The 13,508-nt window shown below is 48.7% G+C and overlaps 1 protein-coding gene across 1 annotated transcript in view; it reads right to left on the reverse strand.

Moving 5' to 3' along the window:
- NDUFS1 (NADH:ubiquinone oxidoreductase core subunit S1) overlaps window positions 1-13,508 on the reverse strand; it is a 779,390-nt gene that overhangs the window by 217,294 nt on the left and 548,588 nt on the right. Inside the window, exon 13 of the mRNA XM_078680296.1 lies at window positions 12,687-12,816. Within this exon, the coding sequence (XP_078536422.1) occupies window positions 12,687-12,816 (130 nt within the window). The remainder of the gene's footprint in view (window positions 1-12,686; window positions 12,817-13,508) is intronic.

Raw genomic sequence — 13,508 nt, forward strand, 5'->3', positions numbered from 1 at the left:
TGTTGGCTCGAGCCGGATGGCTTTTCTTTGTACTTTGGTGCCGGGCCCGGGTGCTGGGCGTTCGAAGTTTTTGTACGGTGTGGACGAGAGCCCGAAGGCGTTACCGGAGCCATTGGTATGGGCTTGGTCGGGGCTGGGGTCTCAGTACTTCCATCCCTTTGAGCTGGGGTGATGTCATCTTCGGAGACGTCTACTTCGGAGTCCGGAATCTCTTCTTGTTCGGGCTCCGGAAGGTTATAGGGACCTGGATGGAAGATGTCCGGAATGGACCCTGTGCCTCGTTGCATGTTGGGGCATCGAGCTCGACGATCTCGGATGGTCTTTTTCGACTTGAATGAGAGGCAAGCTTCACAATCGTCCTCTCGATGTTCTGGGGAGAGGCACAGATTGCAAACAGGATGGAGGTCCGAGTGTGGAAACTTAGCACCACACTGTGGACATTTCTTAAATGGAGTCCGTTCCATCGACGTCCATCTCTATCCGCGCTTGTAGGCCCAACGGCCCGCGTCGAGGTTCGTAGGCGTCAAAGTTTAATCGAAAGTTGTCGAGGGTGCGCGTCGAAGGCACGCCATCAATACAATACCGTTGGTTAAGTGTGATTGAGCGTCGAAGGGGGTTCGATAACGATACCGATCCGGAGCGCAACAAGTCACATCCGAACCTGATGGTGGAAAAAATGTATGTAACGTTGGAGCCGAAGCCCATGCGCACTGTCGGTCGAAGGAGGAGTCACCAACCTCGTGACTACAAGACTTCTTCGAAGACAAGAACAACATGCAAACATCCGTGCCCAACACCAGATGGCGATCTATGCATAGAGTACAATCTGCAGCTAACATTTGCCTCAAACATGGCTGTTTCTCGGTCATTGTGAAGAGTAAACGTAAAACAGGTCTACTTCCTAACTATGAGTAATGATTCGGTTTTATTAGTGCTAATTGTGGAAGCAAGTTAAATGTTTTAGTTTATGTGTTATATAAGAATACGAATGGGTGACTTTTTTCATTTTTTTCTAATTTTCACTCTGCAACACAGCTCTATCCATTTTGCAACAGTTTCAGATTTGTTTTATTTATTTTACATCTTCTTGCCTCATGAATTACATTTCTTTTTCCCAGGGTTTGCCCTCTAACCTCTACTTCAGGTTTTCTGTACACTGGCCGACTACGCAAGGAAAGTCTCACCGCTGTTTCGGAAAATGCTGTGAGTGCCTCGAAGCTAGTCGCTGCTTGAAGTGCTCATTGAATACAAAAACACACATGCACTGGAATGCAGAAGTCACGATAAAATGTTCGTCTCTGTAGAGATGTAAGCAGGTAGTTTGTACAAATCGCGGTGGTAAAATTAGACTTTTGAAGTAAAGCAGTTTTTACTAGCAGAATGTGCATAAATTAACACAAGCATTTGCAATCCAATAGGTCTCACATTTACGCATGATCGAACTTTTGAAAATAACAATGCCTTGTATTTTTGTTTTCGTTTTAAAACATAAATAAAAGGCAGTGTCATTTACAATGCCAATAGCTTAAAGTTGCTTAAATGCGAGCCCTATTGCATTGCAAATGTTTGTTATTGCCAGTCATGGTGTGCAGGATTTAACTTCCCTTCGGCGATGCAGTTAAAGTGAGCCAACAATGATGAGAAAGAGCAGGTCATAAGGGATTTTCTAAGCACCCTCTTTCTTTAGAGAACCTAAAATAAGCCCAACGTAATCACAGTGAGCTTGTATTATAGGATCGTGGTTTATTTAGTGCCCCTGTGTTGAGTGGTGCTAACACTATTACAAAAGAGTAATCTAATTTTTGAACACCCAACTCCCATTTTCAGCACTTTTCATCATAATAAAGACCCACGACTCGTTTGCAGGGGAAAATAATGTATTATCCAATGATTCTTTAATGTGTAGTATGGCTACAAATATCTACTTTTACGGTTCAAAACCTGCAATGCTATGCCACTGCCCATGGGAAATGTCAGATGCTCATCACAGCTTGAAAAGATTCAAATTGGTGTGTACCTTGGCTTTACCATCCTTTTCAGAAAATAATTAAATAGCTTTAAAAAGAAATAATGCACTAGTTACTTACTTGTGTAACAATATATCTGTAAGAGACATTAGTTAGTGATAGATTCCTTACCTTAGAATATCCCCAGGCATCAGGCTGGATATGGAAAGTTTTTCTGCTTAGCAGTACTTCTGCGCGCCAGTAGGTGGCGTCCTGCGGCTTCGCGTCCATCACTGGTGTCATAGGTGGGGAGAGGACGTCACGGAGAGTACTCAGGCACCACCCATGCACGCTGACGTCAGTTCTGTACACAACTATTCCGCACCGAAACGCAGAGCCATGCAAGAGACTACAATTGGTGCATAAAACTGGGGCCCTAAAAGGGGGATGACCTTAACCCTAGTAACCAGTTTACAGAACGGGGAGGATGGGCGAGGCGGTTAGGAATTTATCACTAACTGGTGTCTCTTACAGATATATCGTTACACAATTAAGTAACCTGTGCATCTGAAAGAGACATGTTAGTGATAGATTCCTTACCTTAGAATAGATACCCCAGCAATACCAACCCCGGCGGTGGGTCTGCGAACAGGATTACACCAGAAAGTCACGGAGCACAGAACAGCCAAAGAAGCCGTCTCTCCAGACCGGAATGTCAAGGCAGTAGTGCTTGGTAAGCGTGCGCAGCGAGGCCCACGTAGCTGCCTGACAAATATCCTGCAGGGAGACACCGCGTCCCAAGGCTGTAGTGGCTGCTGTTGCCCTGATCGAATGGGCACGCAGCCCCATAGGAGGCTTTTTCTTGGCCAAGGATTAACATGCTTTGATGCACAGAACGACCCACCAGGAGATGGTACGTTTGTGCACCGCCCGACCTTTTTTGATGCCCACGTAGCCAACAAAGAGTTGTTCATCCACCCGGAACTGCTGTATACGCTGCAGATACAATGCGAGCACACGTTTTGGGTCCAGACGGTGGCGCCTCTCCTTTTCCCTTGAAGGATGCGGAGGCGGAAAGAAGGTTGGCAAAGTGATGGTCTGCCCGATGTGGAAGGGCTTGACAACCTTTGGCAAGAAAGAAGGATGGGTCCTGAGAACCACCTTGTCCAGATGAACAGAAAGGAAAGGAGGTTTGGAAGAAAGAGCCTGGAGCTCACTCACTCTCCTGGCAGAGGTGATAGCTACCAGGAAATCCGTCTTGAGAGTAAGAAGACGTAAGGGACAGTTATGAAGGGGCTCAAAGGGAGCGCACATCAGAAAAGTCAAGACAAGATTCAAGTCCCACTGAGAGGCATTATGAAGGGTACTGGTGGAAACGTATGCGTAATGCCTTTAAGAAAACGGTTAACAACCGGTGACTTAAAAAGAGAAGGCTGATGTTAGAAGCCGTAGAAAGGCAGAGATGGCCGAAAAATAACCTTTGATAGTGCCCAGAGCAGAGCCTTGCTGGGCCAAAGAGAGAAGGAATAGAAGAACCTCAGAAAGAGAGGCAGAAAGGGAATCCACAGCCTTCGCTGTGCACCATGCCACAAATCTGTTCCACCTGCAGGCGTATACCGTTTTGGTGGAGGGACGCCTGGCTGCCAGAATGACATCACAGACTTCGGGAAGAAGATCGAAAGGTGTCAACTGTCGCCGCTCAATCTCCAAGCATGGAGGTGGAGGCTGGACAGGTTCGGGTGGAAGACCGTCCCCTGCTGCTGCGACAGAAGATCCTCCCGAAGAGGTAGACGGATCGGACGATCGACGCTCATACTGAATAGTTCGGGATACCATACTCTTCGAGCCCAGTCCGGAGCCACAAGAATAACTTAGGCCCGGTCGTGCCTGATCTTCTTCAGCACTCTGGGCAGAAGTGGTATAGGCGGAAAGGGGTACAACAGACCACAACTCCACTCGAGACGAAAAGCGTCTCCGAGCGAGTGCCGCCTCGGAAATTCCAACGTGCAGAACTGATGAAATTGCGCGTTCTCTTCAGTGGCGAATAGATCTAACCAAGGCTCTCCCCACTGCAGAAAGAGACCTTGCGCCACGTCCGAGTGCAGACGCCATTTGTGATCCATCAAGCACCGGCGGCTGAGTTTGTCCGCCCTGGCATTCAGGGAACCTGCCAGGTGTTGAACCACCAAGGTAACGCCTTGACGTTCCAGCAATGTCCAGAGGCGCAGAGACTCCTGACAAAGGGTCCAGGACCCCACCTCGCCCTGGTTGTTGCAATACCACATGTCGGTGGTGTTGTCCGTCAACACCTGCACTACACTTCCCCGGACAGAGGGAAGGAATGCCTTTAGTGCAAGCCGGATCGAAGGTTGATATGGAGCCGGGACTTCGCCGGAGACCAGAGGCCTCTGATCTCCGCCTCTCCCATGTGGCCTCCCCATCCCAGGAGGGACGCATCCGTTGCTACTGTGTGCTCTGGTTGGGGAAGGGAGAGGGTTCTGCCACTGACTCAATCGCGGTTCGTGAGCCACCACGTGCAGCGCCCTCCGAGATCTGGACGTGATCTGACAGATTGCCCTGATGCTGTGCCCACTGGAACTTCAGGTCCCACTACACGAGGAAGTTTCCCAAACAATTAGAGAACAGGTCAGTAAGGGCAGCGTTTGAATAACATTAGTAGCGATTTTGGTATAGAATCATGAGCATGGCTCTATAACCTGGGTTTTCGTTTTTATTGTTCCATGACAGTTCTTGTGCAAACGGACTGAATTTACCCCGGTAGAAACGGCATGTAAGTGCGATTGATTTTGGGAGATCATATACGTCACAGGCTCTAAGGTTAATAGGTGAAATGTTAAACACACGACTGTATTATACTACGTTTTTTACGCTTGATAGCATGGCATATAGTGTTTGCCCCATTGACTTCACGGGGGCGTTAAGGTTAAAAGGTGATACTTAAACAAACATAAGACATGTCAAAACACCATGTTGGCTTAATACACCTGTTAGATATAAGCAAATCAGCATATTCAAGTACAGTTTATATGTTTATTTTTTGTTTTTTATTTTCATTCTCTAGTATTGTTCTCTGATGAAGGGCAGTTAAATATGCCCGAAATGCATTGGAATTGACATCAATAATGCCGCATGTACAAGACTAAAAGAAATGAATAATTGAAAAACAAGCAACTAAACTATGTGAAATAAAACATGAAAAAAATTGAAATATAAACTGTGTTAGAACACTCATTTCGCGCTGAGGGGTCACAGAGTGCCTACAGGGATGCAACTAATGCCCCATTAGAAGCACGTGCCAATTCAGATTATCTGCAGCACCCACTTGTCTGAGGTAATTTCGCGCCAGTATTGGAGGTGGTGACGTACCCTGCCACCCACTGGCATGGGGTCCTCCCTGAAGCTCGGATCAGGAAGGCTTAGAGGCGGAGGCAGCGGGGGTGGAGGTGGAGGTGGACTGACCCGCTCGCTGGTTACCAGACCTGCCCCTGCCGAAGCCACGGCCGCTGCCACGTTGGGGCTGGTTCCGCACAGGCTTAATGGAGGAGCATGCTTGGGTGCTTTTACCCTGGCCACGAAAGGAACGACACCCAGACGTGGCAGGGGCCTTCGCGGAAAGACCCAAAGACTTGGCCGTGGCGCGCAAGTCTTTAAAACGCTCCAGGGCATTGTCCGCCTTGTCGCCAAATAGACGGGAGCCATCAAAGGGCATGTCCATGAGCGAGCTCTGGTCATCGGGTGAGAACCCAGTGGAACGCAACCAGGCGTGACGCCCCAACGCCACCGTCGTGGAAATCGCCCTGCCCAACGAATCAGCGGTGTCCAACCCACACCTGATGGCAAACTTCGCTGCATTCTTGCCCTCCGCAATTGCTTGGGAAAGGACAGCCTGGACCTGCTCAGAGCACTGAGGCAGAACCTCTGCCACAAATCCGACACTGCGTGGGAGTAACAACCCAGAAAGGAGACGGTATTAACCGATCTCAACCCCAAACTGGCTGAGGAGAACAACCTCTTGCCATATTGGTCCAGCCTCTTAGAGTCCTTATCCGGCAGAGCCGAGGGAAAGGCACTCTGCGATGTCGAGGCCTGAATGACCAGGCTCTCAGGCGTGGGGTGAGTGGTCAAGAAGGCGGGATCACCAGGCGTCAGACGATGACGCCTCGCGATGTTCTTATCCACTGGTGCCCTAGAGGCCTGTTGCAACCAAGTACCCAAGAGGACTTCGGTAAGGGCCTCATAGAAAGGGAGCAGCGGCTCCGAAGACGTAGACACCGTCTGGAGCACCTCCGTAAGGAGGTTGGTCTTAAGGGCCACTTTAGGGAGGTGGAGATGGAGAGCCTCCGCAGCGCGCCGCAGCACCATAGTATAAGAAGCGCCTTCCTCCATAGTAGGCGAAAGCGAGGCAAACCCCGGGTCAGAAGACACAAAGTTCACCCGCATTTTGAAGGTCATCCATCCAATCCTGCTCGGAGTCACACTGCTGCGTAAGGGGGTCCTCAGAGCCGCCCCAGTCGTCGTCTGGCTCCGGGGTAGAAGGATCCAGCCGCAGCAGCAGGGCCGGACCCGGAGATGGGATCAGAGGCGCCAGCTGGGGCTGCGCCGGAGCCGCATCCCAACATGGATCCCAGGCCGGAACAAAATGGTCCGGGACCCGGGGCAGGGGCGGGATAAACGGCACCCAGTGCGGTGCCTGTGGAGGAGCCAGGGGCAGCGCTGAGGCCGGAGCCAAGGGTGGTGCTGGGTCCGGACCCAGCGTACACGGGGCCGAGGGCGCACCAGCGGGAGCCCGGGGCCTGTAAAGGCGGTCCAAGGCAGCAAGGAACGCTTGCACCTGTTCAGGAGTTGCAGACGGACCTGGGTATAGCGGGTAGGCCGCGGGACTCCCAGACTCCGGAGGGGCGGAGCCCCTGTCCACCACGTCCGCCTCCGGGGAGCGACGGGGAGACGTCGGAGAGCGAACGTGCCTTTTATGGCGTCGCTTACCGGAATCTGAAGGGGAAGACTTAAGAGTCCGAGGAGCAACGGTTCCGGTCCCGTGAGTGGCCCCTAGACCCGGAGCGGCGGTGAGAGGAATGCCGGACCTCCAGCAAATTCAGACGCCGCTCCCGCAAGGCCTTCGGGGCATGGCACGGCAGTCCCGACAATCCCGGGAGTCATGGTCATGCTCCAGGCAGTAAAGGCAGACATCATGGGGGTCCGCCACCCACATATTACGGTGGCACGACCCGCAAGACTTAATACCGGACATCCCTGCGCGCACCAAGACAAGAAAAGGAGACAAAAGTCTAAAACAAGCATTTACAATGCAATAGGTCTCGCATTATTAAAGTTTGAGCTATTGGTATTGTGAATGGCAATGCCTTTTATTCATTTGTTTTTAAAACCTGCAATAGGTGCATAAACACGCACTTTGAACGTATAGTCCTTGCTTACGATGAGCAAGGCTGGCAATAAAAGAGACTGCCAGCCTTGCTTCTCATAAGCATGGACTATAAGTACAAAGCACTTGTTTACGCACCGATGCAAATGAATAAAAGGTATGGTCATGTACAATGCCAGTAGCTCAAACTTTAATTATGCGACACCTATTGCATTGCAAATGCTTGTTATTGAAAGGTATTTCTGCCTTTTTTCCCTTTTTTTGGGGGGCCCACGACAAACCATGTAGTTCAGTGATTAGGTAAGCGTGGCAGTGGCGCCACAGAGGCAACTGATCTCTGGTGTGTAATGAACCTGCAGGGTGCCGCCAGAACGTAATCATAGCAGGGGCACCCCTGGAAGGACCCTCGTCGCTAATGTGGCAGGGTGACGCCGGGTAGCGCGGACACCCTGTCTGGCAGTGTGCTCCCGCTGACAACAATGAATCAAATACAGACACAGGTTGCTGGTATGTGCGAAAGAACCATGTGCGGTCTATGCCCCCTTTATTTTATCAGGATCCCTTTATTTTATAGCCTCTGGCCACAAGATGTAAAAGGTGCATATCTGGGACAGTGCGCTACCGTGGGAGGGTTTCGGATGGCTCACAACACATACCAATCACATACTTTTACATAAACAAGCACTTGCTTACACGCTTTTACTTCATCCCTCCCTGCACGGAGATTCTCTCTTCAACCTGTAAGAGGGCTTTTGCAGTCCTCTCTTGGTGCAAGTTCGCACTTTTACATTTTTTCTAATGAATATGTTGGACTTGGAAGGCCTGCCTCTGCTATGTCAACTAAGTAGGTCTAAGGAACATAGGATAGGTTGGATACAGGGGTATGAACTATGTATGGGATAGGAAGGATGTCTAGACTGTGGAGACATCACACTGGGCTCCACATGAAAGTCCCCCGGTGTTTGATGCTGCTGGTATGGGGGATCTAAGTCTACACCAAAACCTTCCGTGGAAGTTAATATTATGTTGCACAATTTATAAAGTGCGTCATAGGGCGCAAAGCACTGAGACTGGTGAGGAATTTTTGGAGGTATGGAAAGAACGTGGTGGAGTTCTATACTCAAACATATGATATGCAACCAAGAACAATTAGAGCAGTAACTGCCAGAGTACGTGTCACTCATCAATATATCACACATTAAAACGGTTAAACATTAGCACATCTCAAACGAGGAAATGTGTCACACAAACTTGTCAGCGTCAAAATGTGTCCGCGCCTATTCAAATACCTCATCACTGCACTCTCCCTATGCAGACACGTTATGCTGCCTGAATCCCCAGCACTAGCCTCCTTATTTTCTCGCCCCCTCGCCAGACCGTATGATTTCTCACCTGTATCACCGGGCCCCTCTATTATTTACCAACTACTGCTCCAGACAGATTCCTAATATTGAGACACTGTAGAAGGGGTATAAGAACCTGTTTCCTGGCCCATCCTACTCAATGAGGATGAATTCATGGTAATTTAGCCTTGATAAATGGGGAGATCCCTATCCCATTCATATCATAAAACATTTTAAGTGAATCAAGTCAAGTTAGATGAAGTTATAATTTATTAGTAAAATCCATTCAATGATGATTCAAAATATGTTTATTGATTCAAGAATCCATAGTTCAGAGTGTTTCTTAAAGGATCAGATACACTGTTATTGGATAAAAGAAACCAAAGCATCCAACACACCAGAAGGGACCGAAAGACGGGTTGGCTGTTTTGGTTTCTTTTGTCCAATAACAGTGATCCTGATCCTTTCACAATCAATATGTCAAGAATGGTACAATTATACCAGGGTTGGGCCTCCTCGTGCGCTTGAGGCCTCACAATATGCCAAGAATGGTTTTACTCTATAATAATTCTATTTTAGGGCACCATGGGTTATTCAGTGCTCTATTGCTGGCATTGCAGTGTGGCCTTGGTATAGTGCTTCGGTGAGGGGTGCTGGAGTGCATTTCGGGTGGGTTGGAGAATGCACAGTGGTAGAGTGTTGAATTGGTTGACTACCTTTAGGAAGTTGCCATGGGAAAGAAGATTACGTTCTTTGGATGAGGACTCTGCACCGTTTGATGATACAATTATGAATTATTCGTCTAGGAAACAAATACGCATTTAATGGATGCTTTTGGCCCAAATGAGACCTTTGAAAGATGAATCATCTGTTAGTCTGTTGTCAAACACAAACTAAATGAAGTGGCAGCGGGTTGTTAAATGTGGTACACAAAGTCATTTGCAAACAGATGGTCTATGTTAAGGTATACTTAACATGCCACGGTATGCAAAGCAGACAGATCTGATGCACATAAATCATTGAAACCACAAGCACACATTATATGGTATAGATGGCAGCTATGTATTGCCCAACACTTAGAAATGACAATGAAAACATGTTTGTTAGTGTTAATTTTAAATATGTAATTTGTACTTGTGTAATGTTTTAAAATATATTGTTAAAGTGAAGTATACGAATGAACAGTAAGGTTATAACTAAATATCCATTAAATTAAATGGAAACCATTTCTGTCATACGCCTATGCATATACATCTAGCTCACAGTGACATTTCTTACACATTAAGTCAACATACTCTACAACCTCTGCCCTCAAATCGAGTGTGCACATGCCCCAGCACCCACTATTTTACCATATTTGAACCCAGCGCGTCAAAGCATGGCATGTACCATAAAAGACATCCCTCGCCCTCCACACCTACACAGGTCTGGGGTGTTGTGCGGTGCCATTGACCCCGGGCCACCCATGCTTTCGTAGCCGCCTCTGTGAGCTATGTTTGGGGCTGGAGTGAGCTGGAGTTGTTGAGGTGGGTGTCTGGTTTCCATCCCCTTGAACGGCACTGTGGAGGAGGAATGTTGTGACGAGGTGACAGCAGAACAAAGGTCTGAGTGAAAAATGAGTTTTACGTGAAGAATGAGTCCTCTGCATGGATAGCTATAGGGGTGGAAAGGAGAGCCGACTACAGGAGGGGCCTAAAAAACCTCTGACCCTGCGGACATGGGGTCAGCTGCTCCCTCCTTTGTTTCAACCCAGACACCCCTCACTTGCCGGGCTCCTGCCCCTCTGTGTGTGCTGCTGACAGCTGACCCCCGTCCCCTCACTGTACCCAGAGCTCAATATCCCCGGCCCTCCCGGTACCTCTCCGATTCTCCATCCTGGCCTGGTTCGGCCGGTTCCGGGTTCGCACCCCTCCTCCGGCCCCACTCCGGGTCTCCCTCTCCCGTGGCAGCTGCCGGCGGATCCAAGTCACAACAAACAAGGAACCAGGACCCCGGCCGGGTGGAGGGAACTCCGAAAACAGAGCGCGTGGCCGCCCCCTCCCAGGAATCCAGCGGTATCAGTAACTTCCAAAACTTTCCAAAGGCTGCCCTCTGCAGGAAGGCGGCGCGCAGGGACGGGTGGAGGGAGAGTGCACGGGCAGGGAATCTGCGGAGGATAAGGGCACTTATGCAGTGCCCGTGGGCAATGCCCTGTGCAGTGCACGGAAAGACAGTTCGTACATGGAGTACGGGAGGTACTATGTGATTCTTAGAGTTTATCCATTTGTATCTCTTCCTTGAGTGACTTTACAACGTGTACATTTGCCATTTTTTTTTCCTGTTTGTACCTTTTATGTAACCCATTTAATCCTAAATTCTTATGTATCGCAACTGGTTCTCTTGTAAAGCGCTCTGACACCTTCGGGTAATATTCGCGCTATAGAAAATTGCATTAAATAAATAAATAAATAAATTCCTACTGCTCGGCTCCTCTAACCTCTCGCTGAAGTCCTCAGCCAATCACTGCCAACTGTCTGCATGTCACGAATACTCTCGGTTTCTATTTCCATGGACGCGCATTGACGAGATAAGGGTGCTTCCGCATGCGTCACTAGGTAGAACACGTGATGCTTAAAAAGACAGTAGATAGGATCCTGCTGGCATTTTTAACAGAGGGGGGCGCGGCTTTTTGTAGGCATGCGATTGTTATTGCTTTGGTGCCACGAGACTGCGACCGAAAGAAGACGAGAGGAGCCTGAGAGACCCGGTGAGTGGGGTGGGCTGTGTGTGTGCGCGTGATCCCGTGAGTGGGGTGGGGTGGGGTGGGGTGGTGTGGTGTGCGTGGCTGTGTGTGTACGCGTGAGCCCGTGAGTGAGTGGGGGGGGGAGGGAGGTGTGCATGCGTGGCTGTGTGTGTTCGCGTGAACCCGTGAGTGGGGGGGGAGGGAGGGTGCGTGGCTGTGTGTGTGCGCGTGAGCAGGGGGGGCGTGCGTGTGTGTGCTTGTATGTCTGCATGTCTGCTTCCAAAGAGCCATGGGAGACAGGAAGCGCGCGCAACCTGATCCGTTTACGCGCGCGTGCACATCACTTGTCTCCTGTCTCCCTTGGCTCCTTGAAAGCAGAAACGATTACAATAGAGGCTCGCAGCGACGATCGCTTCGCGATCAGTTTCGCAGTGCGAGCCCTAAAAAGTGGTCAAGAAATGACCGAGGTACGTGCTCAATCCGGATCTGCACTTTCGGCGCGGAAAAAGAAAGAACTGACGTCAGCGCGCATGGGTGGCACCCAAGTACTCTCCGTGACGTCATTTCGGCGCCTACGACACCAGTGACAGACGCGGAGCCGCAGGATGCCACCTACTGTCGCGCAGAGGTACTGCTAAGCAGAAAACTTTTCCAGATCCAGCCTGACGCCTGGGGATATTCTAAAGTCAGGAATCTATCACTAACGTGTCTCTTTCAGATACGCAATTACAAGGGGAAAGGTTTAAAAATAAATAATGGAAACCAAATACCCAGTGACATGAAAAATACAAAAAAACATGTCTTAATCTCATTTCTTAATAAAAAATAAATACAACTAGGCTACATAAATTAATATCTTTTCTGATAGCTGGAAAAGGAAGTGGTTGGTGGAGCAAAGCACCAGCCTGACCAATTCCAAAGGAATATATATTTACTGTAGTCACACACATTAAGGGACATTAACCAAAGTAGAACTGTATATCCTATAACTCCAAAGTAAATGGCACTAAAGCAAGTTTATTAATGCAAGAAAATATCAGAACGGCCTCTCAACACTATAGTAAACCAGCACCAGCTTACTTTGTAACTACAGTGAGGCACAGTTTGTGGAAAAAGTAAAAGAGAACCCTCCCTGGGCAGTGTGTGGGAGGGATGGATCTCTTCAGTCAATGTTGGCCAACTAAAAGCACTACATTTCAGCTTGAAGGAGCAAATTATAGAAAAACACAGTAAGATTCTGTAAGATTAATCCAAGTGCTGTCTTTGCTGCATACCTTAGTGTAAGGGTGCTTTCCAGAAGCAATGTCTTTCAATATCTGTGGAGAATCTCCCAGGTGATCATATGTGTAGGTGAGATCAACAGGACTCCCAACAACAGCCACATGCAGGTCATTGTGAAGCCAGCTAGCAAATCAAGGAAAGGTAAACTGTTGAAACAGCAACTGAAAACTTTTTCAATGTACAGTTCTTAGGCTGTAAAGTATTTGATAAACAGAAATGTTACTCACCTGTGTTATTCACCTGTTTTCCATTGTTGCAATTTACAGAAATGTAATTTATCATGTAATTATGTGGGTTTCCTTGATGAACTGAAAGACATTGCTAATGTTGTGTGCGGGTGTCGCAATAACATGTAGTCGGCCCAATGCAAATTAGACTCTCATTGAGGACAGACTATCATCTGGCTAATTAACCAGGTCTGCCTTGCTTGTAAAGGACACACTTAAGTATACAAAAAAGTGATGGATGGAATGCTTGAATTAATCTCAGCCACTGGCAATAACTCTGGACTGCACTCCAATCCATCGTTATTTTGCTCACCATGTCACCTCAGTTTGGACCCAGCCTTGCAAATCAGTCTTGACCCTGCTCCAATCGGAATAGCCCTGCCCACATTGCCAAGTCAGGTCCTCCCTGAACCGGAACAAAAGTAACCAGGACTGGTGCAACACTGTGTCACTGGAACCAAGCTGTACCTGGCTGATGAGTCCATAACTAGAGTGAAACTAGTCCTGGATTGCTTGTGTTCTGGTACAGGGAGGACCGTTCTTGGGCTGGGAGTTCTTACTGCAGCAGGGTCAAAACTGATCTGGCTC

Source organism: Lissotriton helveticus, chromosome 3_1 (assembly GCF_964261635.1).
Source record: "Lissotriton helveticus chromosome 3_1, aLisHel1.1, whole genome shotgun sequence".
NCBI classification, from domain to species: domain Eukaryota; kingdom Metazoa; phylum Chordata; class Amphibia; order Caudata; family Salamandridae; genus Lissotriton; species Lissotriton helveticus.